General features: G+C 53.5%; 1 protein-coding gene across 1 annotated transcript in view; it reads right to left on the bottom strand.

Moving 5' to 3' along the window:
- The window catches only part of SAP25 (Sin3A associated protein 25), a 262512-nt gene that overhangs the window by 120612 nt on the left and 114833 nt on the right, over nt 1-27067 (bottom strand). Inside the window, 1 exon segment of the mRNA XM_085638087.1 lies at nt 12167-12324. Coding sequence (XP_085494213.1) covers nt 12167-12324 — 158 coding nt within the window.

Here is a 27067-nt window from a genome sequence, read left to right on the forward strand (position 1 = left end):
GGGACTAAATTTCACAATTTTTTTTTTTTGGGGGTTATTTGGTGATAAAATCACCAAAGGGGGGATTGCTGGAGCAGGATTTTCTAATTAAAATCTATAGGGTTTTAAGCTCTGGTTTGTCTATTTGTCATAATTAAATTACTAATTAATAAATCACTAATTATTTGTTTTGTGTATATGTTTAAACTTACCAACGTACTAATGAGAAGAAAACCGACACGAGGGAATGCTTTCGTATTGCTATTTAATAAATGTGCATGTTTTATTAAATAAACGTTGCTGAGTGCTGTTTATTTTAAAGCACGAAACGCTTTTGAATTAATGCTTTTCTGTGTTGCAAAAGCTAGACAATTACATACACATAAGGGTATTAGTGGGGTTAACACTGTTTAATCATTATGCTGTGGTAACGTTGTTTTTGTCTCTTTTAATTAAGATGGTCCATTTTGGCCTAACTAAAAATGTCCGCCGTTTGCAGCCTGGCCTCGAGTGAGAAATTTGTGATGAGAGGGCCTTGCTGAATATGATCACGAGACATTTGATCACAGTCCTTGCCTGGTTAAAACTTTCCGTAAGGACAGCAGCAGTTCTGGGCAGGTTTCCAGATGTATTGGACAGCCTTGGAGGACAAAGGAGCTGTTAAGAAAGAACTCTGAGCATTGTGTCATCGCTGAGGAAATGTGGTTGCTAAAAGATACTTTTTTATTTTTGGTTCCTGTTCTGTCTTTTTATTTTTGTGATTTCCTGAGCGGAGATTTTCCAAATGTAGCGATGCTACATCCTTTCCTGCTCGCTCTGCTCAGCGGTTCGGCGGACGTGTAGAACATTTAATGTTTCTTTAATATTGCAAGTTTCATTATAAATATACTAGACTAGAGAGGGTCCGTGTCATTGCATTCGGGATTTTGAGGCCCAAACCTGCGTTGGTGAGGATCGATGCTGAGAGGACGGTGACTTGGGAGATTTCTACTGAGAGACTTGTCCTGATGACCCATTCTGACATTTAGCTAGAATAGGTAATTATGAGAAAATGATTTATTCTGATTAATTTCTTTTGACTAATTTTAGATAAAGAATCATAATTTTAAATACGGTGTTGGTGATTATTTCTTGTCAATTTTGGAGTACTCTATTTTGATTATTGTTGTATAGTTTGTTTAGATTATGACAATTGCAATAACTAGGTCTTATCGACCTCGGTGTAGATGTGGGATTTAGGAGGTTTAGGAGTTTTCTTTCCACAGGTTCAGTGCTGGTAGAGTATTTGAGTGTATGTTAGTGAAATGGGCCCTAGTGTATGGTGAGTGTATGTGCGTGTAACTGTGGAATTACTCTATCCGTGGAAGTAGGGAGATTTTATACACCCCAATCTGCATCACATACACATAAGTATATGCTAAAGAATATAAAAGAGGTCTCGACCTAACAAGGACATGTTACGTATATTTTTTAACAAAACATGAATTCTGTCTGATCAGCCCTAGGCAGGGTATTAGAAACTGTTCACAGACAGAGTTCCTAGAGCAGGGCTCCTCGCTGGAGGGATCCGCTGTAGGAGAGTAGGATCTGCTTCTAATAGTTACCCCCACTTTTTGCTGATGTAACACTGTTTTCGACTTAGTCTGACTGGGATCCTGCTATCCAGGACCCCAGTCTAGCTGCTTTCTCCTCTAAATTGATGGCATGTACTTTAGGTACACTCCAGATTGGATTCTGCGGTACCCTTATCAGTCCCTAGTATATGGTATACTATGTACCCAGGGCCTAGGTACCCCAGAGGCCTCTCAGGGGCTGCAGCATGTATTATGCCACCCCCGAGAGACCATTCAAAATGACACCACAGGTCTGCTACAGCAGTGTGTAAGGTGGTGCATGCACTCCTTACTTATATATAGGTTCACTATATCTATTCTATAACACTGCACATATAAACCTATCAGTCACCCCTATGGCAGGCCTTATCAATCCTGAAGGCAGGGTGCTGGGTTTTATGTGAGAGGGTGCACCTGCATGAGCAGCGTCCCTTTGCAGCCTTCGAAACCTATTTTCCGGGGTTGTTTGTCATGCAGCCAACCATATATATTTAAGTGCATTATAACCTCGCGGTAAATGCTAACTTTAAAACAGCTGCATAGAAACATGTCATGTTTGGTGTCAAACACCTTGGAATCATACCTCCACACCAGTAACTGGTGTAGGAGGTATGATTCCACCCTTCTAGAAGGACAAATGTGACACACCGGGCTACCCAGTACCAGCTTTCTCGACCTGGGCATCACAAAATGGATGCTGCCAGCCACAGACACGAGTCTGCCCTCCTGCAACTGAGCCAAGCTCGAGCCGGGGAAGGCTTGACGTACAAGTTACTTGCCTTCGGTAACAATGCATCTGATAGAGACGATTCTAGCCGCAGATTCCTTAACGTAAAATTATCCCCAGGCGTGAGACTGGACCCAGAAAACTTTCTTTCTTGCCCAGCATCTCTGCGTGCCGGGGAGCGGTGCCTCGCGACTCCGCCCTGACGTCCTCCGCGGCCATGACGTCAGCGAGGTCACATAAGCCCCACCCCGGCGCGCTGACGTCAGTTTGCTTCAGAGAACTTTTCCGCGCCACAACGCGGAGCCATCACAACAAAACTGAGGAGAGCATGGGAACAGTGTGCGAAAGACCAGAGAAACAAAAAGAGAAAGACAAAAGGTGAAGAACAGCACCAGGCCGCACCAAGTCGTCAGGAGGCTACAAAAGGAAAGCCAAAGCAGGAAGAGAGCAGACCATCTCTGAGGAACAACTGTGCAAGCCAGGTGGAAGCACCAGGCAGCACAAAAGTACCAGAAGACCACAGCAGTAAAGCCACAGTAGGGAAAGCAGAAAGCACCCCTCCGTGGAATCACCGTACCAGCCAAGGCGAGAGCCAGGCTGGATGCACAAGTAGTGGAAAGCACTGTAAGAGAAAGAGAGAAAGACTGCAACCATAGACCACACAGCAAAGGGCCACAAGCCCGGAACAGAGGAGCAAAAGCAATCCACCCCCAGACTACACAGTCAAAGAGGGCCAGAGCCTCTGTAGGGAGCAGGAGGCCAAGGACAGGCAAAAGAACCCCTAACGCAGAAGACCGCAAGGGGGTCAGAAAATGTAACAACAAAGGGAAAAGAGAAAAGCAGGTCCCTACACTGGAGAGAACCCAGCTGGAGGGAAGCCCGACAGGCAGAAAACGAAAAGGACGCCCACAGAAGATAAGCCACCCAGAGGGAGGCGAGCACAGAAAACCAAGCTGAGGGACCTCGCAGAACAGGGAGGATGGGTGGGTCGTGAAGGAATCTGCGGCTAGAATCGTCTCTACCAGATACATCGTTACCGAAGGGAAGTAATTTGTACAACTGATAGATACTACTAGCCGCAGATTCCTTAACGTAGAATAGATACCCTGCCATACCCAGAAGGGAGGAGGGCCTGCGGGAGAGCCTCCCCACCCGGATAGACCAGGGCCCCAGTCGGGGACATGGCACAAGAACAAGAAGAAAAAAAGGCCAGGATATCCTCAGCCCAATCAAGAGAAAGAGAGCGCCCAACACCCCTCAGGGGCAGACAGCGTCCCAAAAACCTCAAGGAACACAAGGGCCACCTCGAACCCAGTGAGAAGAGGTAGAACCAAAGGCAGGGCCCACCGTAAGAAACACATGCATTGAGATAGAAAAGAGCTGAATACAGCTTGGCCGCAAGCAGCGGGCGAGGCCGGAACAGCGCCACCGCCAACAGCACAGGCGGAAGAAGGAAAGCACCGGTGCGCGAAGCCCCAGCGGAACCAGAGGCAGGGGCGCAAGGAAACACATCAAGATCACAACGGTGGAGTAGAACAGGCAGGCCTTCACGGGCATGCGCTGCCAGCAATAGGCAACACCACGGAACAGCGCACCCCGGAAAAAGCAGACGCCAGCCGAAGGCAGAGGCCTGGGTGGGCCAGGACACACCCTAAGGGCGGGGCCGGACCAAAAATACACACACACTGACCCACAAAGAAGTGGAGGAAACGGCAGAAAAGAAAAAGAGACTGAGGACGGGCCCAAGCCTGCCACCAAAACACAGAGGCGAAGGAAAGCCAAACCCTCTGGAGCATCAGACCGAGGACCAAGACAAAACGCAGGACAAAAGTGTGGAACCGCTACAACCTGATGCCGCAGACAGCAGGCCAGACCGGCCGAGCGATGGTGCGACAAGGAGACGGACGGATCCAGCGCCAGCCGCTCCAAGACAATTGGCCAGAAGATCGCACCTGCGACATACCGTAATGCCACGGAGATCAAGGAACCCGAAAAGGGTGACCACACCTCCCCAGCACATGACAGAGCTATATAATTGCTACAAGTACCCCACTTAGGGCAGGTAACGTTCCAAGAACCATGGGAACACCTCTTAGGAAAACATTTCCGCAGCAGAGGACAAAACAGAAAAACCTGCAGAAAAAAACAGTAGACGGCTTACTAAGCAGCCAACAAAGAAGACACAGAAGGCCTAATCTGGCTTACCAACAGCCAAAACCACAAGGCAACAAAGGGCCGGACCAGCAGCCAACAGCACCAAGGGCCCAACAAAAGGACCTCAAGGGCACAGCAACCATACAGAACACCCAACCCGGGCTACCCGTTACAAGGCCCCGGGAGAAACAACGGGAGAACACCTCCCAAAACACAGACCGACAGTCAGGTCACTGAGGAGGAGGAGGAGGAGGAGGGGAAGCCCTGCAAGAAACCTCTGAATGGCAGAATCCGCACGGGCATGGAACAACAGAGCGCCATCAAAGGGGAGGTCAACCAGCCGTTCTCTAACGTTCTCAGGGAAAACACTATCCCGGAGCCAGGAATGGCGACGGAGGGCCACCGAAGTAGCCACGGTGCGACCAAGCACCTCTAAACCATCCAGAGCCGAGCAAAGAATAAACGCTGCCAGCTCCCGGCCATCCAACACATGGTGCCACAGATCAACGCAGGCACCCTCCTGAGAAGCGGAAGACATAAGGGACTCCGCCGAATCCCATAAGCAAAAAGTGGCCCTGGCCAACACACAAAGAGTGTTAAGGGCTCGCAAAGCAGCACTGGAGGAGGCGAAGATGTTGCGCCCCCAGGAATCTAACCACCGGGCCTCCCGTGACGGGGAGACAACACCGATGGCAAGGAGGGAAAGGCAGTCTGGTGGAAGGGTGGAGGGAAAGACAGACATGATCAGTCGGAGCAGGACGGTGGCGGTGCAGAAGAGGCTGGGGCACCGGGTTCCCCGTGGCAGGACGCCCCTAGGCCCCCAAAAGAGAATTGCGGAGCGCAGCCTCTAAGGGAAGAAGCAGCTCCCGTCCACCAGAGCCCTGATGGAGAACCTCCAGCAGATGATCCGTGGGGAAATGTTCAGCTGGATCGACCATGCGCAAGATTCCTGCAGCCATGGAAACAGCCCGAGCGAAGGCAGCATTCGCCTCCGTAGGGCCCCATGTCAGGGAAAGCAGTTCCTCCGTGGGCGAAGGCTGCAAGCTAAGGCGGCCGTCCCCCAGCCCAACCGGAGGAAGGAAAGGCCAAGCTCGAAAAGGGGGAGGGTGGACCGATGAATGGGGAACCTGAGGCGCCTCCGGCGAAGACTGCGGGCGCGGTGACGGCGAAGAGCCGTCCTTAGAGGACGTCGGAGAAAAAACCACGACACGGCGACCCGTCTCGGGAGAAGATGAAACCAACAACCGCCGAACCTCTGGAGAACAGGGGGCGTCTGAAGACGAATCAATGATCCGACGTCGGCCCAGCGCCGTAGAGATCGCCACTGGCATCAGGTCAACGTCGACCGGTGCCGAAGGGGACGCCGGAACGACCTCCGCCACAACACGCAGGAGAGGCGGGGTCGGAGCCGGGGCGGCTAAGGAACTGCGCCAAAAAGGCATTGACTCGACCTCTGATGAGGCAGCCGCCTGCGTGGAGGGCCCCGAGCCCCGGCAACCTCCCGCGACACCACAGGGACCCCCGCGGGGGTTTGAGGTGAGGCAGAGGCGCCGTGGTCCGAAGGAGGGAACCCTAAAGGGCCGCAACCCGACGCCACCACATCCTCCGAACCTGATGGTGCTGGAGCCGCCGGCGACGCCGCAGAAGTCCCCGCACGTGGCAAGGGATCCGCAGGCATCCCAGGAAGAGAAGGAGAAGGAGGAAGAGCCAAAGAGGCCTGCAAGGCCTCCACATAGGCCTCCATCTGGGCTCTGGTCGCCCCCGCGCCGGTAAACGGCGGATAGGGTGGCGACGCGCGGGGCGGCACCACCCGCGGAGAACCCAACAGGCTGGGGACCGGGCCTCGGGGACAAACTGCGACACTTACCAACAGGTGAGCGACGCCCTTGCGGCCTGGGAGAAGGACGATGTCGAAGACGGAAGCGGCGGTACTTGAAGCCGTCCGCAGGGGACTGACACGGTGACGATGCTGACCTGGACATGCGTGCAAAAAGGAGTTTCATCCGGCGCTCCCTCCAGGACTTCGGCTTTATCAGCTGACACGCCTCACAGTTCGTGGAGCTCCCCCAAGCACCACATGCAGATGGGGTGAGGATCCGTCGCCGACATCGGGCGTGCGCAAGACTAGCACGTCTTGAAGCCCGAACACATTTGCACACTGTTGAAGAAAATGCTCAAAAGTGGGAAAAAGAAGGACTGAAACAGGCCAGGAACACGATCCGGACTGCATGTGGAAAAGAAGAAAACTGATGTCAGCGCGCCGGGGTGGGGCTTATGTGACCTCGCTGACGTCACGCCCGCGGAGGATGTCGGGCGGAGTCACGAGGCACCGCCCCCCGGCACGCAGAGAAGCTGGGCAAGAAAGTTTTCCGGTTCCAGTCTCACGCCTGGGGATAATTCTACATTAAGGAATCTGCAGCTAGTAGTCTCTATCAGATAATAGGTTTCCTGTCACAGGGAGGTGTGACCACCTCCCAGACAGGCTTTAGTGTATTGGGGCTCAGTGGGTGCACTCTGAGAGAGCTTTGATGTCTGCGCTGGGGGCACATTTGGTGTCCCTGTGCATAGTCCAGCTCAAACCGGTTGCAGGAGCCATTTGCTCCTGCTCTGGCGTGAAACTGGACAAAGGACAGGGGTGTAGCCACCCCTCTGTCCTGACCCTCCCATAGTCCCCAGAGTTTGTCCCACCCCTTCCTTTGGTATAAAGTAGGAACCCCTGACTACCGGACTTTAGATTTTACCTGGACTAAACTCTGCTACAGAAACCAAGTACTTCGACGATCTGCACGATGCTGGATGACTGAAGAATCTCCCTTGGAGTAAAGGAGTTACTCCCCTGCAAGGCAGGCACCTAAACGTATCTGACCGGTTTGCATCTCCTGAGCTCCTGAGGACTCCGAAGATTTCTGCAACACAGGAGGTGGGTTCCCGAGGTCTCTGAGGTCGATCTGCGCTCTCAGCAATTTTGAACCCAGTATCTCTCGTGGGGACCGTGCAACCCGAACCCCTGTGCACCGCGTACTTTTGCAGCAGCATATGCTTTTTGGCGATCCCTGAGGCTGTGCTTTGGGCTACTTGTAGTCCTGACCCCGAGCAGTAATCCCACAGAAGATTTCCGGCCTAAACTCCACGAGTGTTCCGTGGGCTGGTATTTTATGATTTGGCTCGAGGTCCCTTCGCGATTCCTGGTCTGTTGGCCCGTGGGTCCCTGTGAAGGTAACTTTGACTTTCCGTGGGCTTCCCTGGTTGCTCCAGATGTGCCCTGACTCTCCATAGCTTGGAGAGTCCCCAGGACCTTGCTGCTCCTCCCCGAAGCATCTTTCCTCTGCCCGTGTGGGTTGCAGTTGCCAAGGCTTGTTGGTGTTCAATCCGGACACTGACCCCCCAGCACTCGACATTCCTCGTGAGACAGCTCATCTCCAGACTTTGGGCTTTGTCGACGTCTCCTGGTCCCCGTGGCTGCAGAGTCGAGCTTCACCTCTTCTCACCTGAAACACCCGACATCGGTGGGCATTCGTCTATCGTGCTCCTGGTCACAGTGAAGTGACCCAGACTCGGTCCCCTCTGCTTTCAGGTTCTTCTCACCTCGGACCCAGGCTTGGATCGCCCCGGACACTTTTCATCTTCCCGGCAGCAGCACTTTACCGCATCACGCCATTGAGAACGACGAAGGTTCCCAACATCACTTGACCTCTATGCACCCGGCTCCTCTGGGATAGGTAACACGGGTATCTCGGTACTCTCAAGGGTGCTGGCCTTAGAACCTTCTGTGTTCCAAGGGGTTTGCTTAAAGTCCTTTTAGAAGTGTCCTTAATCTTTAAAATTCCAACCGTGACTTTCTCATAGGATTGTACGGAGCTCGCGCCTGTGTTCACACACTGCACCCGTCCTCCGTGGGTCCCCTGGGTCACTACTTTGGGTGGTTCCTTGGGGGTCCCAGTGATTCTACGTGCTCTAGGCACTGTGTCTAGTCAAGTCGTGGTTGTTATACCACTTTCTTAGAATATGGTTTGGTCTCCCCCTGGAGCCCGCTGTGTATTGTGCTATTTACTGTTGTTCTAGTGAATTAATATTGTGTGTCTTGTTCTCTAATCTCATAAAGAGGTTAGTAGAGAGTGTTTAGTAATAAATACAAATAGGAACAAAAAGAGAGCGAGGAAAAAGAAAAACTTGTCCTCTTCCCCAATGACTTTAGCAAAACAAAATGGACAAGTTTTTGACGATTCAGAGCAAACGTTTTTTGCTATCACTTTAAGGGAAACGTGAAAGAAGAGAGCACAACTGCTGTGGAAAAAACCCCTCATCCACCTACCTAGTAGGTGGCATGCTTCATCATTGGGGCCCAACTGGATTGCCTAGTACAATCCAGCTGTGCTACGACGCCTGGATTACAACGGAGCAGGATATTGAGCAGAGAGTGGCGTGCTATGTGAGATGTGATTATAGGTTAAAACAGTCTCTGAGAAATGCCCTTTAGAAAAAACTTTTATTAGAAGGGTCCCAGGACTAATGTTAAAAAGTTAAGCGGGATATATAGTTAGGAATATTATTTTCCTGAAATCCCTTGTTAATAAGGTCAACTAGTTTCAGCCTTCTGGATGGTTCTAGAGGCTTTCGTCAGGACCAGAAAAAGGTGAATGGCCATAAAAACAAGGTATAGGCCACGTGTAAATATCAGCACACACCCTAAAGTGTGCTGTGAGTGTAGTGGTAATGTACTCACATTAACTCCGTTTGAGATTACTTGAGTAAAGAGGTAGTTATGCCTCTGGAAATCGATCGACGTTTGAATCCCCTCTTGACAGTTGTTAGGGGAAGTAAGGTCCGAGGTACCTAGGACGACGCTGAACAAGCGGACCCGATCGTCGTCCTAGGTACCTCGGACCTTACTTCCCCTGACAACTGTCAAGAGGGGATTCAAACGTCGATCGATTTCCAGAGGCATAACTACCTCTTTACTCAAGTAATCTCAAACGGAGATACTGTGAGTACATTACCACTACACTCACAGCACACTTTAGGGTGTGTGCTGATATTTACACGTGGCCTATACCTTGTTTTTATGGCCATTCACCTTTTTCTGGTCCTGACGAAAGCCTCTAGAACCATCCAGAAGGCTGAAACTAGTTGACCTTATTTACAAGGGATTTCAGGAAAATAATATTCCTAACTATATATCCCGCTTAACTTTTTAACATTAGTCCTGGGACCCTTCTAATAAAAGTTTTTTCTAAAGGGCATTTCTCAGAGACTGTTTTAACCTATAATCACATCTCACATAGCACGCCACTCTCTGCTCAATATCCTGTTCCGCTGTAATCCAGGCGTCGTAGCACAGCTGGATTGTACTAGGCAATCCAGTTGGGCCCCAATGATGAAGCATGCCACCTACTAGGTAGGTGGGTGAGGGTTTTTTTCCACAGCAGTTGTGCTCTCTCCTTTCACGTTTCCCTTAAAGTGATAGCAAAAAACGTTTGCTCTGAATCGTCAAAAACTTGTCCATAGTAATAAATACAAACATTTTATATATTCCTTGTGTGGTTCTTTCATTTGGTCATTCAGGAGGTCATAATCCGGTAAACCAAGCTGCTTTACATTCCTTCGAGACTTAGCCTGAAGGCTGCTCTCCACAGCTACCACTAGGATAGCTTTCAATAAAGGTTGTCTTTAACCTAATCATCAATAAGGGTTGTTTGGACTGGTACAGGGTGCCCACTTTAATTAGTAGTCAGCACATACCAGGCCAACTTCTCACATCCACTAAACCAGGTGTAGAGAGGGTTTAAAGCTTCACCTCCAGATAGGGCCCAGAGCAAATTAAACGTCACTGGATCGGCTCTTTAGAACGACTCTCTTTGAACAGGCCGCTGCAGCCGGCTTTTACAAAGGGTTTCATCCTTCACAGGTAGTCAGTCCACAGACATGACCTTTCACTACACAGACCGCCCCCCCAGACAGAGGGTACACAGGGTATAAGGGTGAACCAGAGAGGGCACATAGGACGACTTCTCACTGGACTCGGATCCCATCTTCAAACCAGACCCCAAGCCTAGCCCTCAGTGAAACCTGGCCCAGACCCTCACTGGACTGAGACCCCAACCCTCAGCCAGACCCAAAGCCTAGCCCACGTCCTTACCCTCACTGGCCTGAGACCCCATCCCTCAGCCAGACCCCAAGCCAAGCCCCACCCTGAACCTCCCTGGACGCGGACCCTCATCCTGACTCCAAGCCTAGCCCTCAGTGAAATCTCACCCTGACTGTACTCAGACGCATAATCCCTCAGCCAGACCCCAAGACTAGCTCCGACCGCCCATCACTGTACTAAAACCCCTCATCCCTCCGCCAGACCCCGAGCCCAGCCCTCAGTGAAACCTCGCCCTGACCCTCACTGGACTCACACCCCTCATCCCCCAGCCAGACCCCAAGCCTAGCCCTCAGCGAAACCTCGACCTGACCCTCACTGGGCTGAGACCCTCAGTCAGACCTCAAGCCTAGCCTCGCACTGACCCTCACTAGACTCAGAACCTCAGCCAGACTCCAGGCCTAGCCTCGCCCTGACCATCATTATACTCAGACCCCTCATTCCCAAGCCTAGCCCCGTCCTGACCCTCACTGGACTCACACCCCTCATCCCCCAGCCAGACCCCAAGCCTAGCCCTCAGCGAAACCTCGACCTGACCCTCACTGGACTCACACCCTTCATCCCCAAGTCTAGCCCCACCCTGACCCTCACTGGACTAAGACACCCCATTCCCCAGCCAGACCCCAAGCCTAGCCCTCAGTGAAACCTCGCCTGGACCCTCACCGGACTGAGACCCTCATTCCTCAGCCAGACCCCAAGCCTAGCCCTCTGTGAAACCTTGCCCTGACCCTCACTGGACTCACACCACTCATCCCTCAGCCAGACCCCAAGCCTAGCCCTCAGTGAAACCTCGCCCAGACCCTCACTGGACTGAGACCCCAACCCTCAGCCGGACACCAAGCCTAGCCCACCTACTTACCCTCACTAGCCTGAGACCCCATCCCTCAGCCAGACCCCAGGCCTAGCCTCGCCCTGACCCTCATTGTACTCAGACCCCTCATCCCCAAGCCTAGCCCCGCCCTGACCCTCACTGGACTCAGACACCCCATTCCCCAGCCAGACCCCAGGCTTAGCCTGGGCCTGACCCACAATGGACTCAGACTAACATCCCCAGCCAGACCCCAAGCCTAGCCCTCAGTGAAACCTCGCCCTGACCCTTACTGGACTGAGCCCTTCATCCCTCAGTCAGACACCAAGCCTAGCCTCGCCCTGACCCTCACTGGACTGAGCCCCTCATCCCTCAGTCAGACACCAAGCCTAGCCTCGCCCTGACCCTCACTGGACTGAGCCCCTCATCCCTCAGTCAGACACCAAGTCTAGCCTCGCCCTGAACCTCACTGAACTGAGACCCTCAGCCGAACCCCAAGCCTAGCCCTCAGCGAAACCTCGACCTGACCCTCACTGGACTCAGACCCCTCATCCCCCAGCCAGACCCCAAGCCAAGCCTCGCCCTGACCCTCATTGTACTAAGACCCCTCAGTCCGCAGCCAGACCCCAAGCCTTGCCCTGCTCTGACCCTCACTGGACTCAGACCCCTCATCCCTTAGCCAGACCCCCAAGCCCACCCCCAGAGAAGCCCCGCCCTTCACTCGGTGCCAGAGGGCGTCTCACCACACATCAGTCCGGGGGCACCTGGAACGCCCAGGAGACTTCTCGGCGTCCGAGTCCATGTCCGAGTAGCCCTCGTTCCAGCAGGTGTCATCTGGGGGGTCATCCGAATCTTCACCCCACGGGGTGTGGCGTGTCCCCTCCATATCCGCGCCTACCATCTGGAAGGAACGGACCATACATATAAATCGAAGGGTGTCATAGCATAAACATAGCCTTTGTAACCTGAGAGATAGCTCTGCTGTCTGGGGTCTGTAAGATCTGTGTAAGCAGAGGGATAGCTCAGCTGTGAGATCTGTAAGATGTGTGTAACCTGAGGGATAGCTCTGCCCTCTGGGGTCTGTAAGATCTGTGTAACCTGGGGTATAGCTCAGCTGTGTAGATTCTGTGAAAGCTATGGGATAGCTCTGCTGTCTGTGGACTGTAAGATCTGTGTAACCTGGGGTATAGCTCAGCTGTGTAGATTCTGTGAAAGCTATGGGATAGCTCTGCTGTCTGTGGACTGTAAGATCTGTGTAACCTGGGGTATAGCTCAGCTGTGTTGATTCTGTGAAAGCTATGGGATAGCTCTGCTGTCTGTGGACTGTAAGATCTGTGTAACCTGGGGTATAGCTCAGCTGTGTTGATTCTGTGAAAGCTATGGGATAGCTCTGCTGTCTGGGGTCTGTAAGATCTGTGTAACCTGGGGTATAGCTCAGCTGTGTAGATTCTGTGAAAGCTATGGGATAGCTCTGCTGTCTGGGGTCTGTAAGATCTGTGTAACCTGGGGTATAGCTCAGCTGTGTAGATTCTGTGAAAGCTATGGGATAGCTCTGCTGTCTGGGGTCTGTAAGATCTGAGTAACGTGAGAGATAGCTCAGCTGTGTAAGGGCTGTGCACGCTGTGGGATAGCGCTGCTGTCTAAGATCTGCAGACCCTGGCGTCAGCCCTGCTTGCTGGGATCGGAGCCAGTGTTTTGTGCTCGGTGACCTTGGGCCGATCACTGCAAGTGGAACAGTGAGCCCTGGGTTTAGCAGTGAATGGTGTAAGGAGCAGCGCCGCCCTGCACCAAGAGCACACTGTGCGCTGCAAATACTCACAGAAATGTGACAATCAGAATAAAGCATAAACGGAGGATGCAAAGACCGCCACAGACCCGCAATGGAAGACGGACTACAACGCGTCCCTTTGGGCCCTCACGTGGCCCCAACAGGATGTAAAGTACACTTACCATGCGATAAAAATATGTTTACTTTCCCCCACGTCTAGCTACGAGGAGGAAATAAAGGGTTACACGCGATCCTCTATTTCCAGGGGCTGTATGTTCCCGACCCCGGACGTTCACTAGTAAACGAACTGCATTCTGGGACCTGCAGTCTTAACTCTCTCGGACGGGCTAGTTCCACTAAAGTGTCAGTTGTGAGACGAAAAGTTGGTTGTGAAAGGCAAGCCCACAACCAATCAGACAACAAAAATGAAACATAGAGACAGCCTCCCACTAAGTCTTAGGGGACACTGTTAGCAGTTCAGGACTTTTGTGTGATAGCGAACTGCATTCTGGGTGTTGTAGTCTTATTTTGCTTTTATTTAACTAATTAGACGAACACACCTGAAATCACTTATCTGTCGATCGAAAGTTTGGACCGCACACCTTACCAACCAGCTCTCCAGCTCCAAACATACGTGCACGTTGGAGGCCTAGGTCTCTGCAGCAGGCGCATCGACCGCGCAGCTAGAATAAGTGATCTACACGTGCTACCTTCAAACCACAACAATGAAACGTCACCAGATCGAGTGTCCTGCCCACAGTTCTGACTGAAGACAAGATTAGACCGGCCTCACCTGTCCCTAAAATGACATCTTTACCAGATAGCCCTTACAATGTGCCCTCAGACCCTGAAAAGAAACCATGCAATGTTCACATAAAACGTCGGCCGTTGCAGTAAAACGCAGGTAGAGCAGCTCGGCGGGTGGAAGCCCTCGCAGGGCGTACTCTGGGGACACCCCGTAAATCAATGATTCTCGCCTCCAAGACCCCGGAGAACCCCCCCTGGTGCAGACTGCATTTTCAAATTATAATTCAGCGCCCACACCCTCGCCGAGGGGTCTTCTAGGAGAACACGCTGCGAGTGATATCATCGGAGGCAGTGGCGCCCTAGCAGTCACGTCTCAACGAGGTTCAACAATCACGGACACTGCGCCCGGCCAGGACTGGGGTTTGTCTGTGTGAGGGCTGCACACTGCGCCCGGCCAGGACTGGGGTTTGCCTGTGTGAGGGCTGCACACTGCGCCCGGCCAGGACTGGGGTTTGTGTGAGGGCTGCACACTGCGCCCGGCCAGGACTGGGGTCTGTCTGTGTGAGGGCTGCACACTGCGCCCGGCCAGGACTGGGGTCTATCTGTGTGAAGGCTGCACACTGCGCTCGGCCAGGACTGGGGTTTATCTGTGTGAGGGCTGCACACTGCGCCCGGCCAGGACTGGGGTTTGTGTGAGGGCTGCACACTGCGCCCGGCCAGGACTGGGGTCTGTCTGTGTGAGGGCTGCACACTGCGCCCGGCCAGGACTGGGGTTCATCTGTGTGAGGGCTGCACACTGCGCCCGGCCAGGACTGGGGTTTATCTGTGTGAGGGCTGCACACTGCGCCCGGCCAGGACTGGGGTTTGTCTGTGTGAGGGCTGCACACTGCGCTCGGCCAGGACTGGGGTTTATCTGTGTGAGGGCTGCACACTGCGCCCGGCCAGGACTTGGGTTTGTCTGTGTGAGGGCTGCACACTGCGCCCGGCCAGGACTGGGGTTTGTCTGTGTGAGGGCTGCACACTGCGCCCGGCCAGGACTGGGGATTGTCTGTGTGAGGGCTGCACACTGCGCCCGGCCAGGACTGGGGTTTGTCTGTGTGAGGGCTGCACACTGCGCCCGGCCAGGACTGGGGGTTTATCTGTGTGAGGGCTGCACACTGCGCCCGGCCAGGACTGTGGTTTATCTGTGTGAGGGCTGCACACTGCGCCCGGCCAGGACTGGGGTTTGTCTGTGTGAGGGCTACACACTACGCCCGGCCAGGACTGGGGTTTGCCTGTGTGAGGGTTGCACACTACGCCCGGCCAGGACTGGGGTTTATCTGTGTGAGGGCTGCACACTACGCCCGGCCAGGACTGGGGTTTGTCTGTGTGAGGGCTGCACACTGCACCCGGCCAAGACTGGGCTTTATCTGTGTGAGGGCTGCACACTGCGCCCGGCCAGGACTGGGGTTTGTCTGTGTGAGGGCTGCACACTGCGCCCGGCCAGGACTGGGGTTTGTCTGTGTGAGGGCTGCACACTGCCCCCGGCCAGGACTGGGGGTTTGTCTGTGTGAGGGCTGCACACTGCGCCAGGCCAGGACTGGGGTTTGTCTGTGTGAGGGCTGCACACTACGCCCGGCCAGGACTGGGGTTTGCCTGTGTGAGGGTTGCACACTACGCCCGGCCAGGACTGGGGTTTATCTGTGTGAGGGCTGCACACTGCGCCCGGCCAGGACTGGGGTTTGTCTGTGTGAGGGCTGCACACTGCACCCGGCCAGGACTGGGGTCTGTCTGTGTGAGGGCTGCACACTGCGCCCGGCCAGGACTGGGGTCTGTCTGTGTGAGGGCTGCACACTGCGCCCGGCCAGGACTGGGGTTTACCTGTGTGAGGGCTGCACACTACGCCCGGCCAGGACTGGGGTTTGCCTGTGTGAGGGTTGCACACTACGCCCGGCCAGGACTGGGGTTTATCTGTGTGAGGGCTGCACACTGCGCCCGGCCAGGACTGGGGTTTATCTGTGTGAGGGCTGCACACTGCGCCCGGCCAGGACTGGGGTCTGTCTGTGTGAGGGCTGCACACTGCGCCCGGCCAGGACTGGGGTTTGTCTGTGTGAGGGCTGCACACTGCGCCCGGCCAGGACTGGGGTTTGTCTGTGTGAGGGCTGCACACTGCGCCCGGCCAGGACTGGGGTTTGTCTGTGTGAGGGCTGCACACTGCGCCCGGCCAGGACTGGGGTTTGTCTGTGTGAGGGCTGCACACTGCGCCCGGCCAGGACTGGGGTTTGTCTGTGTGAGGGCTGCACACTGCGCCCGGCCAGGACTGGGGTTTATCTGTGTGAGGGCTGCACACTGCGCCCGGCCAGGACTGGGGTTTGTCTGTGTGAGGGCTGCACACTGCGCCCGGCCAGGTCTGGGGTTTGTCTGTGTGAGGGCTGCACACTGCCCCCGGCCAGGACTGGGGTGTGTCTGTGTGAGGGCTGCACACTGCGCCAGGCCAGGACTGGGGTCTGTCTGTGTGAGGGCTGCACACTGCGCCCGGCCAGGACTGGGGTTTGTCTGTGTGAGGGCTGCACACTGCGCCCGGCCAGGACTGGGGTTTGTCTGTGTGAGGGCTGCACACTGCGCCCGGCCAGGACTGGGATTTGTCTGTGTGAGGGCTGCACACTGCGCCCGGCCAGGACTGGGGTCTGTCTGTGTGAGGGCTGCACACTGCGCCCGGCCAGGACTGGGGTTTATCTGTGTGAGGGGTGCACACTGCGCCCGGCCAGGACTGGGGTTTGTCTGTGTGAGGGCTGCACACTGCGCCCGGCCAGGACTGGGGTTTATCTGTGTGAGGGCTGCACACTGCGCCCGGCCAGGACTGGGGTTTGTCTGTGTGAGGGCTGCACACTGCGCCCGGACAGGACTGGGGTTTGTCTGTGTGAGGGCTGCACACTGCGCCCGGCCAGGACTGGGGTCTGTCTGTGTGAGGGCTGCACACTGCGCCCGGCCAGGACTGGGGTTTATCTGTGTGAGGGGTGCACACTGCGCCCGGCCAGGACTGGGGTTTGTCTGTGTGAGGGCTGCACACTGCGCCCGGCCAGGACTGGGGTTTATCTGTGTGAGGGCTGCACACTGCGCCCGGCCAGGACTGGGGTTTGTCTGTGTGAGGGCTGCACACTGCGCCCGGACAGGACTGGGGTTTGTCTGTGTGAGGGCTGCACACTGCGCCCGGCCAGGACTGGGGTTTGTCTGTGTGAGGGCTGCACACTGCGCCCGGCCAGGACTGGGGTTTATCTGTGTGAGGGGTGCCCGGGGGTTTTGCTGCCGAGCTGGGGGCGGATTTCCTTGATGGGGACCTGCGTGTGTTGAATGAAATTCGTTTTGCGTTGTTTTTTTCGAAGCACGCGCAGGTCTCCATCAACGAAATTAGCCCCCACCTCAGTGACACCGGCCCCCAGCTCGGCAGCATGCCACACGCCCGGTAGGCAGTCGGCCCTGGGGGTGCCCGTGTTGTGGGACATAACACACGTCTCTGGACCCTTCCACCCCCTGACCCCCACCACCCGTACCTGCAGAATGTGGCCCCACAGGTGGAAGCTGCAGGCTGGAAGGCGCTTCCTGGAGCGAGCTGTCCCAGAGTGAAGTCTCCCCCTCAGAAACTGCATATTTAAGGGGAAAGTGACCTCCCCACCGCCCCTCCCACGTGCAAGGCCTGGACGTGAACTGAGGGGCAGCCTTTGAAGGGAGGGGGCGCTGCCCAAACTATGTGATAAAGGAGCCTTCCTCCCGTGGGGGAATTTACAGCTCCTGAGATAAAGATCTCATCCTGGGAGGGGGTGGGTCATCCATTTAGCCCCCCCCCCCATTCACACTTCTGTACACTTACAAACAAGCACTGGAAGTTTAGCCAGTGCCTGGCTGCAGGGGGCCAGTCCGTGCCGTGGTGTATGCACTTCCAGAGACCCCACGACTAGAGGACGTTTTAGTATCTTTCTTTTTGTTTGAGGTCTGTGCTGTGCTTGCCCCAACCCTGGGCCATTATTGCAAACAAGAGACAGCAAGAAAGGCTCGGACTGGAGAGCTGCTCTGCGATTGGTTAAGAGAAAGGGCTGCACGTGTCATGGTCCAGGAACTGGGTTTATTTACATCTTTTTAATTATTTGCCTGTTTTTTTCCTTTCATCGGTGGCCGCTGGTGCTGACAGACACAGACTGTGTCTCTGCAGAGCGAGGCAGGTGTCTCATGTGGTAGAAATATGGCACACGCACACCGGCGCACTGATGGGTCGTGGCACCAGGCCCTGGGGTTCAAGGCAGAGCCCTCCCAGGGTTAACAAGGGTGTCCAGCTGACGGCACCAGGCCTCGGGCTCAAGGCAGAGCCCCCCTGGGATTAAGAGGGGTGTCCAGCTGACGACACGAGGCCTCGGGGCTCAAGGAAGAGCCTCCCTGGGGTTGAGAGGGGTTAAGAGGGGTGTCCAGTTGGGAAGCAGCGGCCACCAAGCCACATAAACAGCTCCCCGTAACTAGGCGCTGTAAAACAATTCAAAAGAGCCCATTAAAGCAGCTGCGATTTACTTCTGCGAGAGCCCGGACAGGAACACAAGACCGGAGATAAAAACACAAGGCCTGAGACAGGAACACAAGACCTGGGACAGGAACACAAGACCTGGGACAGGAACACAAGACCTGGGACAGGAACACAAGACCTGGGACAGGATCACAAGACCTGAGACAGGATCACAAGACCTGAGACAGGAACACAAGACCTGGGACAGGAACACAAGACCTGAGACAGGAACACAAGACCTGAGACAGGAACACAAGACCTGAGACAGGAACACAAGACCTGAGACAGGAACACAAGACCTGGGACAGGAACACAAGACCTGGGACAGGAACACAAGACCTGGGACAGGAACACAAGACCTGGGACAGGAACACAAGACCTGGGACAGGAACACAAGACCTGGGACAGGAACACAAGACATGGGACAGGAACACAAGACCTGAGACAGGAACACAAGACCTGAGACAGGAACACAAGACCTGAGACAGGAACACAAGACCTGAGACAGGAACACAAGACCTGAGACAGGAACACAAGACCTGGGACAGGAACACAAGACCTGGGACAGGAACACAAGACCTGGGACAGGAACACAAGACCTGGGACAGGAACACAAGACCTGGGACAGGAACACAAGACCTGGGACAGGAACACAAGACATGGGACAGGAACACAAGACCTGAGACAGGAACACAAGACCTGAGACAGGAACACAAGACCTGGGACAGGAACAAAAGACCTGGGACAGGAACACAAGACCTGGGACAGGAACACAAGACCTGGGACAGGAACACAAGACTGAGACACCAAACGCACACTTGGCACATTAAAGAAACGAGACGAATGCATCTCCCGTTTCACACCGGAACTGAAGCCGAAAGACACATCCCATAAGTACATCTTTTAGCAAACCTGCACCAGAACATTGGCCCTGACTTCGTTTAGTAAAAAAGTGAATTTCGGGGGTTGTAGTTTATTGTTTACCTTAAAACATGCGTTTGATAACGATTATTCACGAAGGGGGAGTGCTGAACTGGAAACATAACGATAATAGCCACTTATTTTCATATGGTCATTCATACCGCACTTCTGCAAATTCTAAGCGTTGCAGGTAACAATTTACCGACCCCGGAAGGATTGAAGGCTGTGTCGGCCTTGGCAGGATTCACACTTCCGACGTGCGTGTTACAGCAGCAGCGAGCCTGAAATGGGACCTACTAACTGCCCGCACAATGGGGGGCGCGGATCATGCCATCTTCCAAACTTCTGCATGTCACACCTTAAGCACAATGACAATAACGACAGGACGTAAACGTACCTCTTTCAGAGAGCGCTCACCACGGACAAACGCGAGATCTGAAGGCCACAAGATCAAAACTAAAGCCAGACTCCGGCTCTCATCCTTCCGAGGTCGGCAAGTCCAGTTCCACAGACACCTAATAGTAACACTTGCTGTCTACAGCACTTTGCCATGGCAGAACCCTGGCACGAAGCGACACATGAAAACAAGTCAACACAAAGAAGAGGCAACGGATGGCATGGACTCGCAGAGGGCACAGCATTGCGATATTTCCAAAGAGGGCAACGACTGAATGGGCACGGAGACTCAAACATTCCATCAGCGACAAGGAGCTATTTCTCCACGGAGAGGCCAAAGATGGACCCCGGTATCCACCCACCCATCCATACATCTGGTCTCCCTGGCCCTCAATGTATACTTTCTGACGACCTGTGTGTGTGATGTGGGAGAACATGTGTAAAAAGCGATCCCGGGGAAAAAAAACTAAAAACAATTTGCTTCCTTGACAATTCTACAGTTGTGTTTAACACACACTCACGCGACAGCATAACAGTGAAGAGATGCGTTGTATAGCCCTTTGAAGGTAATATTTCATAGCACTATAAATACGTTGTTATAACCCTGTTCAATGGAGAGTATTGCCTCCGACTCGGAAGGATGGAAGCCGCAGTCAGCCCCAGGCCTGTAGGTTTACACATACAGCTCAGGAGTTAAATCCACTATGGCGGATGCCTGTCTTATGCAGGTGGTATGTGACGGGGAGGACAAGAGTATGGGGGAGGACAAGAGTATGGGGGAGGGGGAGTGTGGGGGGAGAGGAGTGCTTTCAAATAAAGAACATTCAGAACATTCATGAAGGGGGTGAACGCAAAATGAACACCAAATATGAACAATAAAAATGCACACCAGACAAATCACACAAGGGGACGTTTGGGGTCCCCTATGGAATGTAATAAAACACTGGAGCGGTCCTGTCCTCACTGTGCCACCGCTGTTAGCAGCACTTACCAGGCCGATCCGCTCCAGGGTGTAAACAGAGGCTTAGATGAGGCCTCCAGAACCGGCCTGCTTCAAAGGAGAACCGGTCTGCTTCAAAGGAGGCCTCCAGAACCGGCCTACTTCAGAGGAGTCCTCCAGAACCAGCATACTTCAAAGGAGGCCTCCAGAATCGGCCTACCTCAAAGGAGGCCTCCAGAATCGGCCTGCTTCAAAGGAGGCCTACAGAATCGGCCTGCTTCAAAGGAGGCCTACAGAATCGGCCTACTTCAAAGGAGGCTTCCGGAACTGGCCTACTTCAGAGGAGGCCTCCAGAACCAGCCTGCTTCAAAGGAGGACTAGAAAAGCACCCTACTTCAAAGGAGGCCTCCAGAACCGGCCTACTTCAGAGGAGGCCTCCAGAACCCGGCCTACTTCAAAGGAGGCCTCCAGAACCGGCCTACTTCAGAGGAGGCCTCCAGACCCCGGCCTACTTCAAAGGAGGCCTCCAGAACCCGGCCTACTTCAAAGGGGGCCACCAGAACCGGCCTACTTCAGAGGAGGCCTCCAGAACTGGCCTACTTCAGAGGAGGCCTCCAGAACCAGCATACTTCAGAGGAGGCCTCCAGAACCGGCCTGCTTCAAAGGAGAACCGGCCTGCTTCAAAGGAGAAACAGCCTACTTCAAAGGCGGCCTATAAAACCACCCTACATCAAAGGAGGCCTCCAGAACCGGCCTACTTCAAAGGAGGCTTCCGGAACTGGCCTACCTCAAAGGAGGCCTCCAGAATCGGCCTGCTTCAAAGGAGAACGGGCCTGCTTCAAAGGAGGCCTCCAGAACCGGTCTGCTTCAAAGGAGAACCGGTCTGCTTCAAAGGAGGCCTCCGGAACCGGTCTACTTCAGAGGAGGCCTCCAGAACCAGCATACTTAAGAGGAGGCCTAGAAAAACACCCTACTTCAGAGGAGGCCTCCAGAACCGGCCTACTTCAGAGGAGTCCTCCAGAACCAGCATACTTCAAAGGAGGCCTCCAGAATCGGCCTACCTCAAAGGAGGCCTCCAGAATCGGCCTGCTTCAAAGGAGGCCTACAGAATCGGCCTGCTTCAAAGGAGGCCTACAGAATCGGCCTACTTCAAAGGAGGCTTCCGGAACTGGCCTACTTCAGAGGAGGCCTCCAGAACCAGCCTGCTTCAAAGGAGGACTAGAAAAGCACCCTACTTCAAAGGAGGCCTCCAGAACCGGCCTACTTCAGAGGAGGCCTCCAGAACCCGGCCTACTTCAAAGGAGGCCTCCAGAACCGGCCTACTTCAGAGGAGGCCTCCAGACCCCGGCCTACTTCAAAGGAGGCCTCCAGAACCCGGCCTACTTCAAAGGGGGCCACCAGAACCGGCCTACTTCAGAGGAGGCTTCCAGAACTGGCCTACTTCAGAGGAGGCCTCCAGAACCAGCATACTTCAGAGGAGGCCTCCAGAACCGGCCTGCTTCAAAGGAGAACCGGCCTGCTTCAAAGGAGAAACAGCCTACTTCAAAGGCGGCCTATAAAACCACCCTACATCAAAGGAGGCCTCCAGAACCGGCCTAATTCAAAGGACGCCTCTAGAATAGGCCTACTTCAAAGAACCGGCCTGCTTCAAAGGAGGCCTTCGGAACCGGCCTGCTTCAAAGGACTCCTCTAGAATAAGCCTACTTCAAAGGAGAACTGGCCTGCTTCAACGGAGAACCGGCCTGCTTCAAAGGAGGCCTCCAGAACCAGCCTGCTTCAAAGGAGAACCGGCCTGCTTCAAAGGAGGCCTCCGGAACCGGCCTGCTTCAAAGGTGAAACGGCCTGCTTCAAAGGAGGCCTCCTGAACCGGCAGCCTTCAAAGGACGCCTCTAGAATAGGCCTACTTGAAAGGAGAACCGGTCTGCTTCAAAGGAGAACCGGCCTGCTGCAAAGGAGGTCTCCAGAACCGGCCTGCTTCAAAGGAGGCCTATAACACCACCCTACAACAAAGGAGGCCTCCGGAACTGGTCTACTTCAGAGGAGGCCTCCAGAACCAGCATACTTCAGAGGAGGCCTCCAGAGCCAACCTGCTTCAAAGGAGGCCTAGAAAAGCACCCTACTTCAAAGGAGGCCTCCAGAACCGGCCTACTTCAGAGGAGGCCTCCAGAACCGGCCTACTTCAAAGGAGGCCTCCAGAACCAGTCTGCCTCAAAGGAGGCCTCCAGAATCGGCCTACCTCAAAGGAGGCCTCAAGAATCAGCCTGCTTCAAAGGAGGCCTACAGAATTTGGCTTCTTCAAAGGAGGCCTCCAGAACCAGCCTGCCTCACAGGAGGCCTCTAGAATCGGCCTCCTTTAAAGGAGGTCTCCAGAACTGGCCTACTTCAAAGGAGGCTTCTGGAACTGGCCAACTTCAAAGGAGGTCTCCAGAACTGGCCTACTTCAAAGGAGGCTTCTGGAACTGGCCTACTTCAAAGGAGGCCTCTAGAACCGACCTGCTTCAAAGGCGGCATCCAGAATCAGCCTACTTCATAGGAGGCCTATAAAACCACCCTACATCAAAGGGGGCCTCCAGAACCGGTCTACTTCAGAGGAGGCCTTCAGAACCAGCATACTTCAGAGGAGGCCTCCAGAACCAGCCTGCTTCAAAGGAGGCCTAGAAAAGCACCCTACTTCAGAGGAGGCCTCCAGAACCCAGCCTACTTCAGAGGAGGCCTCCAGAACCCGGCCTACTTCAGAGGAGGCCTCCAGAACCCGGCCTACTTCAAAGGAGGCCACCAGAACCGGCCTACTTCAAAGGAGAACCGGCCTGCTTCAAAGGAGAACCGGCCTGCTTCAAAGGAGAACCGGCCTGCTTCAATGGAGGCCTAAACAACCACCCTACCTCAAAGGAGGCCTCCAGAACTGGCCTAATTCAAAGGACGCCTCTAGAATAGGCCTACTTAAAAGGAGAACCAGATTTTAGTGCTACTCATGAGATTGCATGAGGGGAACTTCGCCCAGGTACGCTGTGGCAAGAATGGGACGCTGTCACCAAGGTTCCCAGTTGGCAGGGGGGTGAGACAGGGTTGTGTCTTAGCACCGACCCTGTTCAGCCTTTATGTCAACGGGGTAATCTCACATCTGGACAGTGTTCCTGACAATGACGCACCAAGGCTGGCTGGTAGGAGGGTGCCGGCGATCATGTTCGCTGACGACACCCTCCTACTCTCCAAATCTTCCATGGGGATACAGAGGATATTGAATGGCTTTAGGGACTTCTGTCGGAGTAGAGGCCTTGAGATCAACGCTGACAAAACAAAATTCATGATCTTTAACCCGCCAGTGTATACTCGCGCAAATCCATCACTGGGCGATGTATGTCTGGAAAGGGTCACGACCTTCCAGTACATGGGTGTTACAATTCATGAAAATTTGTCATGGGGTCCGCAAAAGGCCAAATCCCACACGAGACTTTCACAGCTGTCGGGTGCTATCTCAAAGGTTTCCAACTCATCAAGCTTTAGACCAGTGAGTCCTGCCCTGGAGGTCTATAAGACGCAAGCAAGGCCAGCTGCTCTCTATGGGGGTGAGCTTTGGGGTCACTGTGCTGCCCCTGAAATCACTAAAGTTGAGTCCAAATTTGCAAGGTGATTACTATCGCTTCCTCGGAGTACTCCATTAACACCGCTGAGGTTAGACCTGGGACTGACGCCTATTGCAAACGAGCTAGCAGTAAAGCCCCTAAGGTTCTGGCACAGACTATGGACCACTCCAGATCTTTTAAACTATAGGGACGAACTCAAACAGATCCTTAGTTTTAATTGTGTAAGCAAAATTCCCTGGCTTGCGTTTATTAAGCGTGAACTTCTAAGTTTAGGATTACAATCCATGTGGGAAGATCCAGCTAGGGCATGTGGCCGGATATTACGAAAGATGTTTACCAAAATTTATAAAGGGCAAAAGCTGGAACTTTTAATCACGGCCCCTAATGCAGGTTCCCTCACTAACTCTTTTTTAGAATTCAAAAATTCTTATTATTTCGAGGACTTCATGGATGTTGTCTTCCCGATTTTAGCGCGCAAACTTTTTATCCAATGGCGACATGGCACTTTACCCCTCAAGGCCGTCACAAGCAAGTGGACGGCCTCCTCTAATAAGTCTTGCCCGGCCTGCAGCTGCGACTTAGAAGATGAGCTTCATGTTCTCTTCTTTTGTCCAGCATATACCAAATCAAGAAAATATTGGTTGATACCATTGTGCAGAAATCTGGGTTTTAAACATTGCCTGAATGCTTTTAGAATTTTTAAAACCAGTACATCGAGCCCAATTGTTTTTGCCCTTTCTAAATTTTTGCTAGCTATGTGGTGTAAGCGGCGTAAATTAATCTATATCGATTGCTAGCCTTAATGTTTATGAAATGAGTCTTATGGAACCTGATGTATTTTTAAATATTTTACAGATGAGAGGGTACTTTTGCCTGTACGAAAATATTCCCATGTGTATATAAATGAATTTTAAATGTTACTTGCCTTTCCTTCCCCCCTTCTTCCCCTTTGTGTTTTACTCTGTACTCTTTTATGGCCAAATTGGCCGAAATAAATAATTTTTGAATTGAATTAAAAGGAGAACCGGCCTGCTTCAAATGAGAACCGGCCTGCTTCAAAGGAGGCCTTCGGAACCGGCCTGCTTCAAAGGAGGTCTCTGGAACCGGCCTGCTTCAAAGGACTCCTCTAGAATAAACCTACTTCAAAGGAGAACCGGCCTGCTTCAAAGGAGGCCTCCAGGACCGGCCTGCTTCAAGGGAGGCCTTCGGAACCAGCCTGCTTCAAAGGATAACCGGCCTGCTTCAAAGGAGGCCTCATGAACCGGCAGCCTTCAAAGCCTCTAGAATAGGCCTACTTCAAAGGAGAACCGGTCTGCTTCAAAGGAGAACCGGCCTGCTTCAAAGGAGGCCTTCGGAACCGGCCTGCTTCAAAGGAGGCCTCCGGAACCGGCCTGCTTCAAAGGAGAACCAGCATGCTTCAAAGGAGGCCTCCAGAACCGGCCTGCTTCAAAGGACGCCTCTAGAATAGGCCTACTTCAAAGGAGAACCGGCCTGCTTCAAAGGATGCCTCCGGAACCGGCCTGCTTCAAAGGATGCCTCTAGAATAGGCCTACTTCAAAGGAGAACCGGCCTGTTTCAAAGGAGAACCGGCCTGCTTCAAAGGAGAACCGGCCTGCTTCAAAGGAGAACCGGCCTGCTTCAAAGGAGAACTGGCCTGCTTCAAAGGAGAACCAGCCTGCTTCAAAGGAGAACCAGCCTGCTTCAAAGGAGAACCGGCCTGCTTCAAAGGAGAACCGGCCTGCTTCAAAGGAGGCCTCCGGAACCGGCCTGCTTCAAAGGAGGCCTATAAACCACCCTACATCAAAGGAGGCCTCTAGAACCGGTCTGCTTCAAAGGAGGCCTCTAGAACCGGTCTGCTTCAAAGGAGGCCTCCAGAATCAGCCCACTTGAAAGGAGGCCTATAAAACCACCTTACATCTAAGGAGGTCTATAAAACCACCCTACATCAAAGGAGGCCTATAAAACCACCTTACATCAAAAGACGCCTCCAGAACTGGCCTACTTCAAAGGAGGCCTCCAGAACCAGCCTACTTCATAGGAGGCCTATAAAACCACCCTACATCAAAGGAGGCCTCCAGAACCGGTCTACTTTAAAGGAGGCCCCCAGAACCGGCCTACTTCAAAAGATGCATCCAGAACCAGCCTGTTTCAAAGGAGGCCTCCAGAACAGGCCTACTTCAAAGGAGGCCTCCAGAACCAACCTGCTTCAAAGTAGGCCTCCAGAACCAGCCTGCTTCAAAGGATGCCTCCGGAACTGGTTTGGTTTAAAGGAGGCCCCCAGAACCGGCCTACTTCAAAAGATGCATCCAGAACCAGCCTGTTTCAAAGGAGGCCTCCAGAATATGCCTACTTCAAAGGAGGCCTCCGGAACCGGTCTACTTCAAATGAGGCCTCCAGAACCAGCTGTGACAGTGTGGTCCTGTTTGTCACCTCCTCACCCTCTCAGAATCTGATGACCTCAGCGTTAGCTATGACATGTTTAGAACTCTGACTGTTCAGAGTGACAGTTGATGTTGTTGTCGGTGAAGGTGCTATTAAAGACGTCTCTTACCCCAAGCTGTCTCCGGTACCTTTGTTGAAGCAGACATCACAACTTTGGCGACGATTTGGATGGGATACGGAGTATGCAAGCACCTTAACGAGGCAACAAGATTTCCAATGTAGTTCCGTCATATCAGCTGTTGAGACGAGCCACTACACGGAGCTGACGTTCTCTACCCTTCGATACAGACCGTTTCTGCCTGGACCCTGTATTGCTAC

This window comes from Triturus cristatus, chromosome 12 (genome assembly GCF_964204655.1).
Source record: "Triturus cristatus chromosome 12, aTriCri1.1, whole genome shotgun sequence".
NCBI classification, from domain to species: Eukaryota; Metazoa; Chordata; class Amphibia; order Caudata; family Salamandridae; genus Triturus; species Triturus cristatus.